This window comes from Maylandia zebra, linkage group LG18 (assembly GCF_041146795.1).
Source record: "Maylandia zebra isolate NMK-2024a linkage group LG18, Mzebra_GT3a, whole genome shotgun sequence".
Lineage (NCBI taxonomy): Eukaryota > Metazoa > Chordata > Actinopteri > Cichliformes > Cichlidae > Maylandia > Maylandia zebra.
This window is the reverse complement of record NC_135184.1, coordinates 31741870-31764292: the sequence shown is the minus strand read 5'-3', so window position 1 is coordinate 31764292 and position 22423 is coordinate 31741870. Positions and strand designations below refer to the sequence as shown.

General features: G+C 41.4%; 1 protein-coding gene across 1 annotated transcript in view; it reads left to right on the top strand.

Annotated features, from left to right (window-relative positions):
* The window catches only part of map4l (microtubule associated protein 4 like), a 132439-nt gene that overhangs the window by 40811 nt on the left and 69205 nt on the right, over positions 1–22423 (top strand). The window contains exons 3-6 of the mRNA XM_004565066.3: positions 9556–9642; positions 10777–10851; positions 12250–12489; positions 19202–20554. Of these exons, the coding sequence (XP_004565123.3) occupies positions 9556–9642; positions 10777–10851; positions 12250–12489; positions 19202–20554 (1755 nt within the window). The remainder of the gene's footprint in view (positions 1–9555; positions 9643–10776; positions 10852–12249; positions 12490–19201; positions 20555–22423) is intronic.

Here is a 22423-nt window from a genome sequence, read left to right as displayed (position 1 = left end):
CCAGTGTCCGGCAGCCTCGCCTCTGTCAGTGCGCCCCAGGGAGGCTGTGTCTACAATGAAGCTGCCATCACCAGTGTGTGAATGTGTGTGTGAATGGGTGGATGACTGGATATTTAAAGCCCTTTGGGGTCCTTAGGGAATAGTAAAGCGCTATACAAATACAGGCCATCTACCATTTACAAAATACTGTTAATCTTAATATCTTCAGTTTTTACTTTACTGTATAAAGAACATCTCCAAAATGTCAGGAGTAGTTAGTCATTACAACAAGTGTTTGTGAACTAAAAATAAAAAATGTGGGATACTGTTTGTCCATGATTTGAAGAGCCCAGTGCGTGCTCCTGACGCAGGGAGAACTAATTCTATCACAGAGACCTACCTCAGCAGTTGTGCAGGTGAAGCCAAAGGGAAGATATGCTTCACCATATTTTCTTGTGTTTGGCTTGGAATGAGGTTGGTTTGGAAACATTTTGGCGATGCTTCATCTCCTGCTTTGCGTTTGTGTAGGAGCCCCGTCAAAAATCTGTCCATTATGCTAGCAGTGTCCAAGCGTTCTTTTTTGTGTGTGTGTGGGCCCCACACTTCGAGAACCTCTGTCTTAGCTAGTGGAGTTGGGCAGTTAAAACAACTTGTTTCAGACTGAGGTTGAACTGAGAGGCTGCACTAGGGCCCAACATAATTGGCCTGTATTTATATAGTGCTTTACTAGTCCCTAAGGACCCCAAAGCGCTTTAAATATCCAGTCATCCACCCATTCACACACACATTGGTGATGGCAGCTTCATTGTAGCCACAGCCACCCTGGGGCGCACTGACAGAGGCGAGGCTGCCGGACACTGGCGCCACCGGGCCCTCTGACCACCACCAGTAGGCAACGGGTGAAGTGTCTTGCCCAAGGACACAACGACCGAGACTGTCCAAGCCGCGGCTCGAACCGGCAACCTTCCGATTACAAGGCGAACTCCCAAGTGTTGAGCCACGATCGCCCCGAAATAATAAGGATTACTTTGAACCATCAATCATTCAAAGCTACTATGGCAGAGTCAAAAAACATTAAAATAAACAATGTGTAAAAACTTTCAGGGCAATAAATGCACACATTATAATGCATTTTTTTAACTCCATCTCCAAGGTGGATATTTAGCTTGTTGTTAGATTTTAAAGCTTCAATAGCCAAACATTTTATTGTATTTATTCATTGACTAATGGACCACAAATTCTAGGTTTGCTTTCTGTTCTCGCTAAGCAAATTTGAGACCACCGCCACAGCTTTAATAGGACAGTGTACTTACTCCTCCCAAAGTTTTAATCCTGTTAGGTTTTTTTTAATTGATTATGCTCATTATTAACTATGGGCTTCATCTATTATTACAGAGCACCTAGAGTGTGAGTTCTACAGAGGAAAGTAGAACTTCTGTTAGACCGTTCTTTTGCTCTGTGTCATTCATGTGATTTCTGGTTAATTTGTCTGTGCGTATCTTTTTATATTAACACCAGTTAATTCAACACATCTCCCATTTTCCCCGGCACCATCTGCTTGGTTTCTGTCATCTGTTGCCCCTTCTTCTTTGTACTGCTAAACTTTGTCTCTGACAGCAGTAAAACATAGCCAAGAAGATTTCAAAACTTAGTAATCTTAAAGCGCTGTGGTGCAAGGAGTGATATTCTAGATATTAATATTGGTCAACCCATGAAAAAGCTAAAACCAACAAAATAGTCACTAACTTGAGCACCATAGGCACAAGGTATCATGTTTGCCAGTGAGGACTTAAATGCGGGTCTCAAGGTTGTCACAGTTAGGTGTGCTTATTTACAGTGCAATTACAAACTGCTATATACAATGGTGCTGGTAAGGAATGGGACTCCAGGGATCCAGGGAGAGGTAACAAACATCCAGTCATCAAACACTCTTCACAGAACAGAACAATCACTTACAGAAACTCAGGCTTTCCACAGTGAGGGAAAAATCCAGGGAGGTGCCGCAGTGAGGAACCCACAGTGAGTACCACCCAGGTGGGGAGAACAAAATAAACAAAGAGCAAGGCAAAGGAGGGAAGAGAGAAAAAGAGAGCGAGAGAGAGAAAAGAAAAGAGAAGACAACAAACAAGCTAACGAGCCAGGGAGGACCCCCTCCTTGTCCCATGACTGTTCCTTACACTGAAGACTGGAGAGATATGGTTTTAGCTCGGAAACATGGAAAGCATTGTCGATGTGTATGTTGGGCAAAGACTTCACGCAAGCAGAGATGGGGTTAACCTCAATCTGGCCTCAATTTCATATGGAACCGCTAAAATTTGTGGACAGTTTCTTAGATTCTGCTTGAATAGGGCCCTAGTCAGGAGCCAGACCTTCTGCCTAGGAGTATAGGAGTCTGATTCCTTCTGGAGGAAGGTTGCTTGCGTGGTCTTCCAGATACGGCGTCACCTGCACAAATGATGCTAAACAGATGGGGCAGAGTGCTCACCTTCTATTCCCGGAAAGAGCGGGGATTGGTGGCCCAAAGAGGCCTCGAAAGGGAACAGGCCAGTTGCTGAAGAGGTCATGCAATTATGAGTGAATTCCACCCAGGCAAGCTGCATGGTCCACGCGGTTATTGGTGGAGACGATGCATGGAGTGCAGATTCCAGCTCCTGATTGTTTTGTTCAGCTTGACCATTGGTCTGGGGATGAAAACCAGATGACAAACTGACCTTCATGCCAATTGCTGAACAGATCTCTTTCCAGACCTGGGGCCCGCGATCGGAGAGAATGTCAAGAAGGATCCCGTGGAGGCAGAAAATGCGGTCTGTGAGGAGCTGAACCATGTCCAGTGCTGTGGAAGGTTTGGGTTGGGCGCCAAAGTGTGCATCTTTTGAAAAGCGATTTACTATGGTGAGTATTACCGTGTTTCAACTGGAAGGGCTCAGACCAGTCACACAGTTGAGAGTGATGTGGGACCAGGGTTGTCCAGGAGTTGGAAAGTGCCTGAGCAGACCTGCAGGAGGAAAGCTGGAAGACTTATTCTGTGCACAGATAGAACAGGAAGAGAAGTATTCTCTAGCATCCTTTATCAGTGTAGGCCACCAAAAGAGATGCTATAGGAAGGTGAAGGTCTAATGGATGCCAGGATGCCATGTAAATTTAGTTATGTGTGCCCAGTGGCATATACGGAAGCAGAAATGAAGAGCCGGCTGGGCAGGCCGTTACCGGAGTATTGCTGTGACAGAGCATCATGCTTGATGTTGTGTGAACTGTGTCTGTAAGTTATGGAAAAGTGGAAATGGGTAAAAAACAGGGCCCACCTGGCTTGTCAGGCATTAAGCTGTTCAGCTGTCTGTAGGTAGGCTAGATTCTTGTGATCCATCCAGACTATGACTCGAGCCAAGGTCTCAACACCTCCAAGGTGAGGACGTTGTCATTCTGTTCTGCAAGAGAGAGACTGCAACAAAACTTTTTTTAAGAAGTTTGAATGCAGCTTTGACTGGGTGACACCACTGAAAGGGAACTTTGGGAGAGGTTAGTTGGGTCAGAGGCAAGACAAGACTGAAATCCCTGATGAAGCGATGGTAAAAATTAGCGAATCCCAGGAACCGTTGCAGCTGTCTGCAGTCTCGGACCAGCCAGAGATGCTGGTTCCCAGCTTGATATCCAGTGTTTGTTCCAATCAATGCAGGGGTTGTGTAAACATAGCCGGGGTGATCCAGAATGAGAGGTGCTTTGAACATGTAGAAACTATTCTGCTCCATGTGATTACCCGAAAGGGAGAGAGTGACAGAATTGGTCTTATGAGTGATGTCAGGTGTTGACCATCCAGGGCACTGACCATGGAAACATTACATTTTTGCACCAGGCAATCATTAAAGTAAAGGTGCAACATTTTGGCCACATGGGAGAGGAGTTGATGTCCCATGTGACCCTTCTTATGCATTATAAGCACTCACCGGCCGCTAATCTATGGTGGTGTTCAGCGGGGGTTTGATGAGAGGGTCTGAGCTGCAAAATCACTTCTCACCTTCTCATGTCTTTCGGCCGCATCAGCAGTGCTTCTGCCCGAATCAACGAACTCTGGGAATTGGCGTTTTGCATCTCCTGATGTGCCCGCATGTGATCATGAATCCTAATACACAAAGGTATAAGAGAGTCTAGGGAAGCAGGCAAATCTCAACCACTAGTTCATCTTTTAATTCATTACAGAGGTTATTTAATGAAGTTCCCCTGAGGGCATTCTTTCCCAGCCTCTGTCCTTCGCTCCGTTTACCTTGCTTGAGGTTCAGCAGACCAAGACACAGGGCATGCAGTCAAAAGGGTCCTTAGCACATTTGTTTTGTGCAGTTCTTGCCAAAAACGAAGTCCAGTGTCTTATTTCAAAATAAAGCTGTTTGCAATTCTTTAAAGGTTTGTGACTTATATAATATAGAGGCCTGAAACTTAGTCCTTCATGCACCATACATCCTCAGGCATGCTGCTTTATTTGACTTAAACACGTACACACAGCAGATAAACACTAGCCAGAGAATATGAATTTAAGGAAATGCAATGCTAGTTCATGTCATCCTGTAAAATCACTACCACTCAGTGCCTTTAGAAGGCTTTTGCCATCTTTACAGAAGGAAACACCTGCCATTACAATAAATCTAACCTGTCTTTTCAACTTGGGCAGGCAAGCTGTCGCTTATCTTCATCATCATGTTTATTTATATTTATTCACATCAACACTGAACAATAACAAACAATAATATATTTATAATTAAATTACAATTGATCCTTCAGTTTAAAAATGTTTGTGCTTTACAACCTCTAATAGCTCACTGCCTCCATTACCATTTCTCTCTCCTCTCTTTTACATCCCACTGCTATCCATTGCCTTCTTGGCTTTCTTGTCCGCCCCTTTAAACTTTAAACTCGACTTAAGTGCTTGTGTCTCTCCAGACATAGTGACAGCTGTGACTGAGAATGTGCTGCAGCAGTTTGACTCTAACCTCTTCTGTCCTTGGTATGGAGTGAATATTAGCAGCATATGCGTGCCAATATTAGCTCCACAAACTAGTGGCAGGTAGCAGAAACAGGCCAAAGACAGCATGATAACATCGGGAAGATGATGGTAAAAGATCTCTCAATTTTGGGGGTAAAACACTGTCCCAGCTGTACTCCCCTGTGATTTGCACATCTCACCTAGTTCTAAGCTCCCTTCTATAATAGGCGGGCCCCTTTGAAAGCATTTGACTGCATTTCAAAACAAATTTGAAAAATGAGTCAGATTAAGAGTTTGCTCAAGACTAATCATATCTTTTCATTTTATGTCACAGGTCAGGGAACACTCAGGTGTTGAAGCTGGCAGTAATATCAAATGATCGTTTATTTGAACCTACAAATAAAGTAAAACACAAAGCAGTGCACAGAGGTGGCAGGAGTACCAACCAGTGAGAGAGACAAACGCAGCAGAGAACTCACAATCAAGAGGAAAATTAGACAACAGCTTTTTCAAGACTAACACACCATTTCCTTGTATTGACAACATTTAGGAAATTATACTGTACTCGTATATAAGGATTCTAAATATCACATGTATATAGTTTGTCTTCAAACATTTGACCTCTGACCTCACGTTTACATTTTTGCCTTTCCTTTAAGTTGGCCCTAAACGAGTTCTTGTTCAGGACTACTTTCATACTAAACTTCCTAAACTGACCCGTGAGATGTCTATAAATACAGCAGCAGGATTGCCCTCAGCCTGGATGCAATTATCTGGAATCGTTACTCTTGAATAGACCGGAAGTGCATCTCAGTTCGGTATTGGTGGATGGTTACCTTCACCCCTGTAAGATACGGTCCAAGATGGGAAAAAGTGCACTTAACAAAGCCCAAACTACCCCAGAGGCACTGCACAGCAGGCAGCACTATATGCACTATGACATTGCAGAAGAAATGTTTGAGTTGTGGCTTCCTTCTCAACAACCTTAAAGTGGTATTCCAGAGATGTTCACATCTGTGCTTTTATAGGACCTGAAGAATGTTAATCCTTTTAAAGAACTGGAAATTTGGGTTGCAATGTGGTACGCAGATGCACTGCACCTTTAGGCAGACCTAGACAGCTTAAATGAAAGTCAAAAGAAAGCTGACGTGAACTGGCATTGAGATCTCCTAATCCAGCTGATCTAAAAGCATTGCAACTGAGCTGCAACAAATGCTTTATTACAAATCAAGCACAGAAAGCGTGATATTGCTGACTGTCATCTAAAGTCATTATCATACTAACTGTCTCATTTACACTGCAGTACAATTATTTTGAGAGATTGTTTTTGTATAAAAGTCTTGAATCTTACCCATATGGAAAAGATATATGTAAATCTTATAAAGTTTGTATCTGTCTTGTGTGAAACTTGTATGAAAAGCATATAAGTGTGAAAACAGATATAAGATCCCTTGAAAAAGTATATAATGAAACTTGTATGTTTTGGATACTTACTAAAACAATGTATGAAAGTAATGCGAAAGTGGCCACTTTCATGAGTAAATCATGTAAGCCTTATATGATTTACTCATGAAAGTGGCCACTTTCATGAGTAATCACATATAAGTTTTTACTATTTCTTTTCCGTATGGGTAGCCTCACCTGTTATATCAATCTCACATGAATATGTATGTCATCTGTCTGTTATATTGGTATATGCCATCTGATTTGCATATGTTCCAGAGTAGTGCATTTTTTATCAGTTGGACTGTGACTTTAACCTGGCTTTTAAAGCGATTTCCTTCCCTCCATAACAGCTAAAGTTTAAATAAGAGGCGCAAAAGTGCCAGACACTGTGGTGCAATAAGCCTATGTACAGCACAGTGGGAAGCCCATCAAACTGGATTCCTTCAAACTATGCAGTGAGGGCTATTTTAGTGGTGGTTCCCTGCTGCTATGTTTTTGGCTTGTTTCTGCTGGTAGAAAATTTTAAAGGGCTTCCAGTCCAGTGATGCAGAAATGACATAAAAATAATGTTTGAAAAAAAGGAGGTGTTTGACCTTGAGGCTTGATACTGGCTGCTATCCTCAGAGGGCTGTCTGGCCTCTGACTGTGCTTGCACGCACATGCTGCTGCTGCTGTGCGTGTGTGTGTGTGTCTGTGTGTCTGTGTCTTAGAAATAAGGGATACAAGAGGAGGGAAGAACAGTGAAACTTTTCAGACATAAAACAATAAAACATATTTATCATTTACTCACATAAGTCTATCGGCTGCATGCACCTTATATCTATGTAACACTCATAGCTTCTCGGTGACAAATGCTTCAATTTTTTTTCTATCGATGTATGTAAACATGTGCATGTGCATCTTATACTGTATGAAAAAGGAAAGAAAAACAAATAAAGTTACCTTTCATTGATTTGGTATGTATTTTTTTTATCAGTGATTCTGAGGAAAGCTTAACAGCAACTAAACTTGTTAACATAGTCTGTATATAAAAGATGGATGAACAATGCAGAAGCGCCTTAAAGCTGCAATTTTTCTAATGGCCAGCAGAAGGTGGCTCTTCTGGACTTCCAGTTGTACAGAAGTCTTTTGTTTCCTTGGCTTCCTGCTCCTTTTCTCATGGGCAGTTTTCCCAACTCTGCTCGGATCAGCTGGTTCATGCAGTGACAAAGCATAGGTTCATAGAAAGTTCAAGGAAGTTCCTTTGTTGGAAATGTAGCTTCGTTTTCTAAGCGGTGAACATGGCAGATTTGGTTCCAAATTATCACTGAGATGTGGATCATCTAATAGGTCCATCTTTCTCTTTAAAGCGATTCACATTAAGTAACTTCGTAATAACACAAATACAAAAGTAAGTAAAAGTGTGATAGTAATCGGGGGGAAAAAAATATGGGAGACTGGCAGCTGAAGAGAAATCTACTCAAAGGGAACCCAGACAGAAAAAGAAAAAAAAAGCTGTGACGTTGTGTCTAGAATGACTCTGCAGTTAGTGCTTCTGTGTGTGTTTCTGTGTGTGCTGCTCTATACTCCAAAAATGGTTGCAGACACAAAGAAACACTGGCTCTCAGAGACACACTCATCCAGTGGACCAAAGCTTCCCTTTAATGCACACTTGTTAATTATTCACAGTATCCACCATTACAGTGCTACTGGGCCAGAGCCAAAAGTATGTGTCCCTGTTTTCCCACAGTACATCTGAAAACAAAAAACAGCTTTTCAGTCAAAACCAATGCATGTGCATTCAGGTATACAAAGCAACAAGATGTTTTATTTTCGGCACAAAGCAGCCATTTGTGACGTGCAGCTTCAGTCAGTTTTGGTTTTCAGCTGCAGTGCCAGTTTTTATGTGTATTTCAGGACCACGGACAGATACATATTAGAATTGGTGCTGTTTGTGCAAGAAGCAAAGATCACAGTTCATTTTATTTCAGCTTCTTTCAGCTTCAGCTATTTTCATTTTGGATTGCACTCAAGTACCTTTGCATGTTCCTAATAATACTTATCTTATTCTGGGTTCTTAGTGCAGCCCCTCAGTTCATCCTCTCCCCTTTGACAGACCTTTGTAAATGGAAAGCCTCAGTTATGTATTAGTTGACTGTATTATATATTATATGCACTATATGTTAGAATCCACCACCATAGTAGATCTCGTTGAAACCATATAGTGATTTATTTTGTAATATTTATATAGAATTATAAGTGACAGCTGGTTTTATTTGTTCAACATGGTTTTGTGATTGTCAGTAAAATAACTGTGCAAGTCAGACTTGGAGTTAATGATGTAATGGCCACTGGTAGAGTAAATATTGTATTATTTAGTTAATGCTTGTGTTTCATTGTTAAGATGACAAAATTATTATGTTAAGCTAGTTTTATTTTCGGCTGCTAATGGGAATTAATGGATGCAAATCCTCCATTTATTTTACTTAACAGATTATATTACCCTTTCAGCTTCTTTCCTTTTGCAGTACTCAAAGGAGCTAAGAAAGTCTGGCTCTTCGTGTCCCATGTGTTTGTAATAGTGGTGATGTTTCTGTCTTGTATATGTGCTTGTGAGTGTGTTAGTTCAGTCCTGGCGTGTGCCTCAGCTGTTGGGAACATGCATCGATCCTCTAAGACACGTCTGTTGACAGGTTGTGTTGCCAGGGGAACCACAGATGCTGTCATCTTCTACTTGCGTAACCATGGTGATAGTCCCTTCAGCAGTGTGTTGTGTCTGCTTGCTTCACTGTCAAATGATAGGACAAAGACATACACAGCATGTGGAGGCAGGATTTGCGAAGCAGCACCCGTTTGATGGGCAGACATCTGACAGAGCAGAGCTACATACAGACTGACTGAGGTGCACTGTCTCGCTCTCCATGTGGAGCGCTCTAAAAGGACCCAGCAGAGCGCTCTGTATGATAGGGACAATGGGAAACTACAACTAGTGCAAAAGTAAAACAAAGAAAAATAAATATATCTCCTGTTCAGTGTAATGAAAAACATAAAGCTGTAACAAAGGTTCTTCATATACAGATACGCTTTGCAAATCTAAACCTAGAAAACTAAAGAGACAGTCGTTATATTCTTATATATTCAGCTGAGGATGACAGTGATAATGCTCTTTATTTCCTCAGGTCCAGGGATGATGTCATCAATGATGTCATCAGGAGGACGCCAAGACCCACCAGGACAGCCTGCCTTCAGCTCTGACTACCTGTCTGGTGAGGGTGAATGGACTGAAAGTCATGTAGTAGATAGTAATTTTATCACTCTGCCTACAGTCACAGGAGAAAACCTCTGTAAACACTTTGGTGATTCATTTTGGGCTCAGTCATCCACGGCATTTTCTAAAATCTGGTCATTCAAATTGTCAGAAAGGAGGTTTATGCAGGGTATGCTCATTGGCTAATGGCGTGTGATTGACAAAACGAGCTCTCACTAATCACATTGTGATCACATTCACCCCTTCACATCCATTCATACAAGCACTTTTTTCTGTGCTTTTTTTATGTAACTGCTTTTTATCTAACATCCACACACCCTCACACTCCGATGGATACAGCAGAGAGCAACTTTGTGGTTAATATCTTGCCCAAGGATATTTGGCATGCTGACTGAAGCAGCCAGGGATCAAACCATCAGTCTACCAATTAGTAGATGACCTGCTCCACCATATGTGAATTAAATTCAAAATGTAGCTGTTAAAAAGTTTGAAGCTAACAGAAGACTTCAGCAGTTGACCTATGTACCAAAGTTACATATTTATACCATAAATTGAGGTTACTGTGCCTCATTCAGGATTTGTTGCTTGTTAAAATGCAAAGAGGAATGTTTTTCCTTTGAAAGAAAAGCTGTTGGTTAACCTGCAGCCACTTTACTGAGCAAAAACTTTGCATTTTCCAATCTTCTCTGGTGTGGGGATTATAAAGTAAGTATGCAACGCAATTTATTATCATGCATCAATTGCACAGGAATCATGTACAAAGGAAACAGCGAGGAAAAAAACATCCATTTTCAAAGTATCCTGTCAAAAACCATTACTGTGTGGTGTCTGAGGCTTTTGTAAATTTTTTGTTGCATATATATCTTTGTATTCAGTTTTTGTTACTCCATGCACCAAAATAAAATGCAGGTAGAGTTAGATGCTGATTTTATTTGCATTGGTTGACATTTGTTCTGCCCATTTGTTTGTTTATGTTCTGTCCCACTGCTTTATTTCTCCCTGCTCCTCGTCGTCTTCTTCTTTTTTCCACTCTGTTCATTTTGCTTCTCTCTTTGACTCTCGGTCCCCACTGTCCTTTCTCCATTTGCCAATTTTCTTTGCCTCTGTCTGTCCGGCTCTTTCTCTTGGTCAGGTCCTATGCGTGGGATGACAGATCAGTGGAGCCTGAACAAGACAAAGGACAGCAGCAAGCCTGACTCATTTCTAGGTCCATTTTACTTTTTCACCTTCTGTGCCATGAATACCTTTAACTGCAAACTAAGTAGCAGGTCACTGTATTTTGTCTCTTCTTGCTTTGAATCTAAATAAAATAAAAAGACTCAAGAATCTGGTGCAGATTCTGGTATTTACTTTAATGTGGGGGTTTTGAAATAAAGATGGGGTTAAAATTGCACATACATGGTCAGAATCCTGCATATAGCATATCTAATATTTGTTTAAATATGCCTTAGTAAGTTTTACTGTCACCGGGCACCTTTAGTACTAATCGAAAGCTGTAAAGGCGTTTGGCAGAATTATAATTGGATGCATTTCATCCATTTCACCACTGGCTTCTATGTGAGTCTGCCTCATTCACAATTACATCCACTCTGTTCTGTGTACTTGTGCCACTGGTACAAAACAGCCCCTGAACATGATGCTGCCACTACCATGCTCCAACAGCTGGGATAATATTCTTGGGGTTGAAAGCTTTATCATTTCACCTCTCATCCGAGAAACCTCTGCAGTTGTTCAGTTCAGAATTGAAGTCTTTTTTTTTCAATAATTGAAACATGCCTACTTTACACACACAGTCATCACACTACAAACAGTTTCTACCTCTCTGTCAGTGCAACACAGCAGCCTACAAACCTATTGAAGAGATGTGGGCAGCTAATCTCCGAGCAGACAAACCGCTTAGACACTGAATTAATTACTTAATTAATTAATGAATTATTAATTATGTGACAGAGAAAGTGTTCATAGGAGTTTTTGCAGGCATTTGACAAAACTAAGTACACCCCAAGAGGGAGAATCTTTTTCACACTCTTCTTTACAACATCGCTTCAGTTCTTTGTGCTTTGCTGGGATTTGCTTATGCACAGCTCTCTTAGGTTCCTTCCTCACTATTTCAGTCAGGTTGAGGTTTCCACTGGGTATTTGCATCACCTTAATTCTTTTCCTTTTCACCGTTGTGTTGTTGCTAGTGTGCTTGGGATCCTTGTCCTATTGCATTACCTAATTTTAGCTCTTGAACATGTAAATTATAGTCAAATGTGAGGCAACATTTTTATAGAGAGGCGTTCTTAGCTTTCTCAGTGACTGAAAGGTAAAACAAGGCTAAATCATCACCCTTCCAAGACAGTGCTTGACAGTTGGAATGAGGGATTTGTGCTAATATGCCAGGTTTGGTTTTTGCCAAACATGGCAGTCAGCATTCTGCACTTTGGTCTCTTCTGGTCAAAGGACATTATTTTACAAGTCTTGTGGTTTGTTTAGATATAACGTTACCATCAGTATTTAACTTCTCTCCCAGCTGCATGTGGTATGAGCATATAAAGTATACAACATTCAAACAGACAGCTTCCTGTTGGTGATGTAGCTCCTTGCTGTTTCTCTCCATCAGGCTTTTCTCAACCTGGGATTGGAGGGACCATGGGGTCCAGTATGCCACCCTTCCAGACCAGTATGAGCACTACTCTTGGCCAGACTGGAATGAGTCCAGCTATGGACACCCAGAAAAGTTCAAGCTATTTTGGTGTGGAAAGCAAAACCATCAGTAACACCAGTGGGAGCAGTCCCTTTAAAAGCAGCGATCCATTTTCTTCCGGTGGCATGGGAATCCATTCCATGAATCACTCTGCAGGTATCACACTGGAGCTTGGTTGCACGTAATACTGCATTCTGGGGCAGCAGGGGAGGGGGGAGTGAAGGACCAGTGAATCAAAATGTTAATATTGATTCAATATCGATAATATATAAAGGACTCATAAACTTTCCCAGACCAAATGGGTTTGGTTGCATGTCTAACACAGCTATAGCAACAAGTGGAGATCACGGATGGAGTTCACGGTCCGTGAACATCACATTTAATTTAATAAAAGCTGAGATGTTATGCTATTCTTGCTTTAATACTACTGAAGAGACGCAAAGGCAGAGCAGGAGGGAACAGTGGTGACAGGAGAAGTAACACCCTGATCACACAGGCCATGCTTTCAGCAGCAGAGGGCAGTCTTTTCTAGTTTTCACCGTCACTGGAACACTCCCAGCTCTGCTGTTTTGTTGCTGGTGACCTTATTGCTTTACACTCTGTGCACCCGGCTACTGTCCTTATCATCAATCGACAAACTGGATCAACAGACAAATGAAACAGTGACCATTTTAAATAATGTAGCTCCACACAGTGTTCATTAGTTCCTGCAGTGAAGAGAAAATAGTAGCCTAACGTAGATTTAGTACACCACATGACATTTGTAGTTGTCTTTATTATGAATTTCTAATGTTTATCATAATCAGTAGCAACTGGGTGTCAACTAAATTTGTTGTTGCCAGGTAACAGAAACACAAACCCAGAGTAGTGCATCAGAGTTTTCCTGCTCATGTAATTGTACATTTTAGAAACTAGAATAGAAACATGCATATTCTCCTGCAAATGCTTTTATATGTCTTCATTATGTTGTCATCTACATCTAACTCTAGATTCTGCCAAAAATCAAACCCTGCTATCAAGAGTCAAAAGAAAATGGCCTGCAAAAAAACAACTAAAGGGCTCTAAAGCCCACACTTGAACTCTTATACTGACTTTCCAAGTTTCCATTTTAGGCAGAACTTATTAAACATTTAGTAATATTTTTATTCATTAGCTTTTCTGTATTCTGCTTGTTGGTGTACTAAAGATAGTCCTTCTAGCTTAAAGCCAGCTAACAGTTATGTAACAGCTTCTATTGAGTTAAGTCCCTGTCTCTCAGCAGATCTCATGCATCAGTGACCCAATGAATATATATACTAGATACTTTCAAAATTGCTCTTCTAAAACCAAAGGTGAGCTCAGCTGTTAGCCATTAAAGGCTACTGTAATGGATGCATTTGTACACCACAATTGTTGCAGCAGCTAACATATTTTGCAGATAATTACAGTTTGTTGAGCCTTATCTATGTTAAATTCTTCTCAAGTAAGGACAACAAACATATGTTCAGAGAACATCACAATGTGCATTATGTCAATACCTGATAAAAATCTGAAGCTGTGAGCTAGCTAGCTTTATTTGGCTATTGATGAAGCTTTCTCCTACTGGCTGAAAATTGGTAGTTGGTCCTTCTCCTTTTACATCAGTGTTTCCAAACCACTGTGCCGCGAGAAATGATCGGGTTTGCCCTGGAAGATTATCTGGTTCTACCTGATTAGGACTCTTAAGCAACACCACCAAACCAAAAGTGTCACAAAAAGCAATTTGATGATCTTCCCCCGCGCACCAGGTATAGCAGAATGGGCTCAATTTGTCCCCAGTATACCTTGTATGCTTTCTTCTGACCATTACTCATGCTAGGGCCTTCATCTGGGTCAGAATTTTCTCCAGGACTCAGGTCAGATTGACTGCTTTATCTTTTCAAATATTTATCTATTGCTATTATAAGCTGCATGGTCTCAGAGCATGACTATTATGTAATTTCTGTTTTACTGGCAGTTGGCAACCCATTTAATTAGAGCAGGTAGTTGTACTGCCCTCTAGTGGAACAGAATGTAATTGGTCTGCCCATTAGTCACGCTGGTCGTTTAGAGCAGCGGTCTCCAACCTTTTTTGTGCCACGGACCAGTTTATGCCCGACAATATTTTCACGGACCGGCCTTTAAGGTGTCACGGATAAATACAACAAAATAAAACTAGCACCGGCACCGAAAAAAAGAAGATTTATTCATAACACACGTGAAAAGACTCAGGAAAACCGAGTTAACGCTAAAAACGATAACAAAATAACGCTGAAAACCAGACATTTCACCCCTGAGCCTCAACTCTCACGGCCCGGTACCAAACGAGTCACGGACCGGTACCGGTCCGAGGCCCGGGGGTTGGGGACCGCTGGTTTAGAGTACTCATCAGGTGGAATCAGATAATCTTCCACGGCACACCTGATCATTTTTCATGGCACACCTATGTGCCGCAGCACAGTGGTTGGGAAGCACTGCTCTAAGCGACCCAGATGAAGGCCCTGGCATGAGCAGTGGTCACAAGAAAGCAAAAAAGGTATATTGGGGACAGACCGAGCTATACTTGGTCTGCGGGGGAAAATTCTCAAAATGCTTTTTGTGACAGTTTTTTTGGTGGTGTGCCGTGTGATGTTTCTAAAGTGAAATATGCGCCGTGGCTCCAAAAGGCTGGGAAACACGGTTTTACATAACCAAGGTGAAAAAATGTAACCTTCCTGCTTGACAATCCTGCTTGTCCCCTCACTCAGAACTCATCTGCTGTCCCTCAATTTCTCTTAACAGTTGTTAACAGTAAAGGACAAGCAAATGTGATAAAAGTGCAGACTTTCAGGTTTAATTTAAGAGTTTCACAAAATATATTGCATTAAGTGTTGGGATGAGACTCTATGACAGAGACTCTATGGAACTGCAAATATGTGGTACAATGAGATACTGATGCAAGTGAGGAAAGGCCATCGTCAGACTGACAAATCCAAATAAACCTGTCAGAGAGATAAAAGAAGCTAGCAAACACTTTCAGAGTGGCTAAATCAACAGTCTGCTGCAAAAGAAAAGATTTTCTCAAGGCAAAGAAATAAGATATTCATCTAGACTTTCATCCAGGCGTTAAAAACGGAAAGAAAATGTAGTGTAGAATTCCTAATGTAATTCATCTGTAATTCCTGAACAATTAGTGCAATCCTTTTGTAAAACCCTTGAATAAAAGTCTACACTTTAGTCACATTTTGATTGAATTATTTAAAACCCACTGTGGTGGTGTCCAGAGGCAAAGACACACTCTAACTAACTGTAAGTACGAAGTGAGAAAGCAGTAATGTCATTCCATTGACGCCAAATCATAATTTCCTGTCGACACAGTTGCCAGAAACATCTTAAAAGTTTGTTTTTTGATTGTCCCACATTATCTTTAAGCTTCAGTGAGCATGAATAACTCATCCCTGTCGGCAGGCAGAAAACAGAAACCCAAATTTGGGGTGATGGCGAGTCATGCCCCTCCACTTCCTCCTGTCTCACATCACTGGGTATCTAACGAAGCAACAATAAAAGAGCAAAAAAACAAAAACATGTTACTTAAAGTCCCAGGGGGATTAAATTGGATCTGTCTAGGCATTGGCACAATTTAGGAATTTACATTCATGGAAGTGTCATTGCTGAGGTGCTTTATAAGTATGGAAAATAGTCATTTATAACACAAATTCTGTGTGTCTTTTTAAGTTGTGTCTACAACTCAGTGTGGGGATATTTCTGCAGGATACTGATGACACATTTTCCAAACATGCTTCTATTCTTCTGCGTTTACTATCCTGTGTTTAAGGCTTGCAGTCCACTGCGCTCCTGCTCTGTCTGCGGTAAACCTTAAATAGAATTTGGCAAATTACAGCTCATACTGTGTTTTTGCATGGGTCATGTGTTCAAAGCAGCCCATGCTCCAACCTTAATGTATTTCATGGCGGTTTGCCAGAGTCCAGATTAAGAAGTACTCCCATTAAATATGTTATCCTATTAAATATAGATGATAATATCCCTGGTCTTGTCTTCCTTTAGTGTTGTTTATAGCAGGGCAAGCATCAGGTTGTTGGGAGAAAATAGCCAAGTCAATCAATTAAACCATGCTGGCAAAGGTGCCAGATTTAGAGAGGATTGCACCTTTTTCTGGATTTCCATTAATAAGTAGTGATGTAAGACTGCAGTTAGGATGATGAAAACTAGAAAAAATAATAATATTTTAGACTGGAAGAAGAGCCGATGAGCAGTCATAGACTATTTTACAGTTTGCCTGTTTCTGTCTGTTCATCTTACTGTTTCTTGTTCTCTCTGAGCTGATGACGTGCTTGTCAGAAATAATTGAGAAATATGGATTCAGAGGAAAAAGCCAGAGCCAACTGCGATGCCTTCATTCCTCAAATAAGAGAAGATAGTGGGAACAGACAAATAAGAAGATCATTTCAGTGCAGGCTGAACATTTTTTGCTTTGTCTGCCATTTGATCGTTTTGTGATTCCGCAGTGCGTTCCTAACGCTTAATGTGATTTGAGTGCGTTTGAATGTGCACTTAGTAGACACGCATGTTTTTAATTTTGTTCTTGCATGCTAGATCCTGTGTTAACTGTGCTTGGTATATTTGTCTGTTTAAGTTGCTTCAAGGTTGCATTGCTCTCACAGTGTGCTTATTTTTCTGTGGCGTGTGTGCGTCCTCCCTCTAAGAGCAACTTTGTATCCTGGATGGTGGTGATGATGATGTTTAAATATTCAGAATTATGCATATTTGTGCAAAAGGACACTTGCATCACACATTTACTGGTTGACTGGCACTTCCTTTCAGACTTCACTGGCAATTTGGAAAACAGAAATCTACACCAAACTATATGACCAACTTTCAGTTTTGACTTCCTCTCATTTTACATTATAGTTATTATCATAAAGAGTAACAACTAAAAACAACATTACCCTTCATGCACACAAATGTGCATGTCAATCACAGTCTAACTTGGTCCTAAAAGGTTCCCTCAAACGTTGTTGTCAGTGAAATTTTAGTTTACAGTATATCCAGTCAAATCCAGGCAGCTGGGACACCAAGCAAATATATCTAATGCCTGGTGTAAAACAGCATCTATAAAACGTTTTATGCACGTGTGATCTATTATAGTCTTTACAGAACCATAGACAAAACAACAGGTGAGTAAAGCAAATACAGGTTGAATGCATTTATAAAAGCAGGCACCATCACATACAACTTACTGCAATAAATTGTTGAAAATGTTGTGCCTAAAAAGAGCCTAAGAGCAGTCAGACTATGGTTACTATCACTGGAAACCAACCCAGCAAAACAAACTTCACTTCATGATTTTATGTGCATTTCCTGGTTGGCATGTGGCATACCACTAGTACACAAGGCGGGAATTTATTGCGTATTATAGCATGTAGCCACGTGTGCGTTCCAAATGCATTGCTAATACATCTTCTATAGTACCAGCTTAGGTGTTTCTCCTGTCCAACCATATCATGTGATGTCACTAAAAATAATCTGTCTTCATCCGGTTGTTATTTTACAGTGTATGTACACCACACCGAAATATTTCAGCAGGTAATAAATTTAAACGAGTAAAATTTTAAAATAAGTTATGTTCCACAAAAATGTCTGTTCTTTGTTTTTTGGGGGATGAGTCAAGGCTCCAGGTGACAGTAATAACAGACGTTTATTATTTACAGTATTTGTTAAGCAATGAGAATAAGTATAGTTCAGTAAGATAAACTCATAGAAGACACTTATCTCTACAAATAAACAAATTTAACATTAGTAGGAAATTAGTCCAGCTTTGCTCAATTAATGTGCATAATTGAACTTATTAACAGGATGCGAAGAACTAAAAGCTATCACTGAATGTCAGAGATGCCTCTAACTTGCATTGCAGAGATATCTACTGAAGTTAACTCTCATCAGGTAGTCCTCATCCAGGGACTCATGTGATACCTTTTTGGTACCCAAAGATGGCCTAAAGAGTAGGCTGCCCTCAGTGCAACTTGAAAGGACCAAGAAGTAGCGCTGCCTAAATGTGGTATTTTTCTTTTGTAGAGTCTGTAGCTATTATCAAACCTGAACTTCGAACAATTTTTAGTTAGCTATGTTGGTGTAGTTTTCACACACGTCCTTTCTCACATGTAGCACACATCAGGGAATACTCTGGATGCAAACTACTCTAATTACTTTGGTTTAGACAAAAAAACTACCTGAATCATGTTGAAGGACAGGTAGTCAGTGCAACAGTAAGGACAGTGAGGGCTTAAGCTCTTGTAATGCACCCACTAAAGAGCACTATTAACAAGACAGCTTGCTGGTTAGAGTTTGTTTTTAGCCTAAAATTGTGTAGCTTCTTTAACGTATCGTCAACCACAATGGTCGTTAAATCATTTTGATTGTATAGCAGCGTCTGGCAATGGTAGACATAACAGACTGGGGGTTTTGATGAAGTTAAGAAATGTCAGCCTGGAAAGCACAACTTAGGATATCAAGCACCACTGAGTGCTCTTGTGAAACCACAGAAACCCTTTCTAAGGTAAGATACATATCTTGCATAAGTTAACCCAACTGCGTAAGAGGGGGGAAAAATGTCTGCTTTAGCTTATTTCATAAAAACTCATATTTCAACATGAATTTAGAGTAATCCTATTATCTTCACTACATCAACTTACTTTCACTGTCATAGATGCAAGAGTTATTTACCAAAATAGCTGGTACACCCAGTTAAATCAGATTTAAACCTGAAATAACGAGTACAGCTATAGTAACCATAATCTGATGGCTTTTTATCAGGTGTTTCTCTGACACAGTATGTGATTGGTTCCTCCTCTTATAAAACCCTCCCCCTCGGCAGCTCCCATCCTCTCTCCCAGCGGCTCAGTGGATGACAGCAGTGCTACATCCTCCAACTCTGAACCCCTCAGCCCTGACAGAGCAGGGCCGGGGAACGAAGCCGGCAAGCAGCAGCAGCGGCGACGGAAGAAGAAGAGGAAGGGCCGTGATGAGGTCTACGACTTCTTGGATAGCCAGGAGAATAACATCAGCAGGATGCAGGATAAAGGCAGAAGGGAGGTGGAGGAGGACGAAGATGAGGAGGAGAACTGGGAGTGGGAGATCAGAGAGAGTGGAGGAGGGGGTAGGGTAAAAGGCAGAAAGACTAAGAGTCGGGCAAGACTTCCAGAGGAGTGGGGAGCTCCACAGCAGCCTGTCTCTCCCACACCAGCTACAGTTGCCCCTAAGTGGGCTGCAGGTGCTGACATTGGCTCTAGTGACCCCAAAGCTCCAAACTCCATCCCCAGCCCCACTCTACCCTCTGCCCCTGAACAGATACCCACAAGTTTTACCAACTGTTCCCATGTTGGCCAAGTATCAGATTTGTCTTCGCGCTCCTACGAGCCTATGTGTTTAGATGACTTTTCTGTGTCTGTTAAAAATGGGCAAAAGCCCATTGAAGAGAGAATGTCAGCCAAACCTGAAAACCATATTAGCACAGCTGCTAGTACAGTCACCAAGAATAGTTTAGCTGGGGATGTCAGCGGTAGCCTAGCACTAATGACAGGGGACAACCTAAGCCCTGTCTCCCAGACCTTCTCTTTCCTTGATTCAGTTCTCCAGACCCCACCGGGTTCCACTCCCGACTCCCAGACAACCACCCCCATCACCAACACAGCCTCACTTGCTCCTGCTTCCCTCACAAAGTCAACCCCAGTAGAAACCACTGTCCCTGCTTCACAAGCTGCTTCTGATTTCAACCCTTTCAAGAGCACTTCAGACCTTCCCCCCACTGTGTCCACCAGTCCATCACCTTTAACTTCAGCAGAAACATATCCTTCAGCAGCCATAGCTGGATCGGCCCTCAATGTCGATGCCAAGCCTTTCATCCCCTCAGCCACACTAATGTCCTGCACAGCTACCCCCAGTAATTCGGAGGCCACTCCTGTTGTTAGAACAGCAGCAGTGGCCTCCACGGGAACCGCCGGTCCTGCATCCTCTACCACTTCAGCCACACCTCTTAATTCCTCAGCTGCTTCCTGTAAGAAAGAAGCCACCCCTGCATCGTCATCACCAGACACTCCCCCCAAATGCGTACCAGTGTCCCTTAGCTCAGCCACACCCCCTCCTCCCATCACCCAAGCAGCCCCTCCCTCTCTCCCTGCACACTCAGACCACCAGGAGTCCTCGTCGCCACAGCTCCCCCCATTGGAAGGTTGGTGAACTACAGGGAAGATTATGAATAACATGGAGCTAATTTAAAGAAAAGTGATTGTAGGCTAGAATAGCAAGAAGTAGTGATGTTTGTCTCCCTGTATGCATGGCTCTTTGCCTGCTTGGTGCTCGATCCTGTCGCCTGCGAATCCGAAATAACCGGGGCCCGACAGATATATCCAGAACAGCTTCTGTTTAATCAGCTTTTAAGATATTTACCTTTACGACAGATAAACATCTGCTCTTTGTTACTACTGCAAATATAATCTGGAAAATATCGCAGACAGAAATTCATTTGTGTCCAAATATAATAATATCCTATGCTGCCAGCATGACTATGGGACACAAATGTACTGTGCTGGTCGGGCCCTACAAACCTGCCAGGGTAAACTGTCTGATTGGATTTTCCTCTGCCTGCCTCTGTGTATCTGTTACTGTGATCATAACAATTTGATAATACTTGACCTGCTGCTGATAGCTGCTGCCGTCTATGCTTGCTCCACTGTCTACTGTTTCATGTGATTGTCAACTGCTATGTAACCTACCACTATCTCCTTTTTGTCTGTAAAAACACACATAACCTGGGTCGCTGCATGGAAAAGCCAGTTTGTCAATGCCTTTCAGATTCAGTCAGTAACTTTGTAGACTTTAATCATCTGCATAGAGGCAAATTAGTGTATGTAGAAGAGGCAAGGTGTGGCCGTGACCATAGACGTCATATAAAAGATGGACAGGATGTAGCCACTGTGATGCCATTTGTTCATTTGCAAACTTTAGAGGTGTGTTTCTGCTGTCATGCTGCCATCTTGTCTTTTTGATGCCAAACTGTGAAATTAAGCAGGACTGCACAGTCATAGGATTGCAATGTGTCAGTCAAAATCAGGCTGGAACTAAAGCATAACCTTGTTATCTGAACTAATAGTGACTCATCAGAAAAATGTCAGCTGAGGTCACAGAGCGAGGGAGCCCTTAGACTTCTGTACTTCCTTTTAGACACCAGGAGTTACCACTTCCTGAGTATCAGAAAGCACTTGATTTTTCAGATGCAAAGGCTATGCCCATCTTTTATACACAGTCTATGGTTGTGAACAAGAAAACTGGAAAATGTGTTACAAATTCATCTTTCATTTATTTATTAGGTCGATAAGGCACAAAACCCAGTTTTTTATTTTTTCACCTCTAAAGTTTTATTTTCGCAGTGATTTTCAGTAGTGAATTCTATTGCAGGTGTTTATTATAAACTATATATGACGTGTTATATGTTAAAGATGCATTACTCCATTCAGCTATTTTCTAAATTCTCTACAATGTAGTATTTGACCCAAAATGAACCAAAAAATCCTCAAATCTCTACTACTTTGAGCCACAGGATGTGACCTTCATCATAAAGTTACCCATGTGTCACCTGTGAGTGACCATATTTTCACATTAAAGTCAAGTATCGGTCTCTGAACCATTTTCATGTCCCTCATTGTTAGATTAAATCTTGTAACAAGGGACTTCAATTTATTCTTTATATTTCATTGGCCAAGAATTAGGGGATCTAAAAAAAGATCAAACGGTGGCCCTCACCGCAGCAATGTGCTCCGATGTGATCAACTCAAGAAAATACCAGCAAAGAGGAAAATACTGTAAAACACATAACAGAAGTTGGATAAAACACAAGTGAAACAGAAAAAAACGGCACAAAAATACCAACTTAAAAACACAACAGAAGTGTTTTTGGGGAGACAACAACGTGGACGCAACAGTTACAAAATTCACAAGCTAACAGTAAACTGCTAATAGCAAACACATATGTGCAGTTTTTATGTGAATCATATGATAAAAACACACAGACTCCTCTGTTTCTCTCATGCATGTCTCAGTG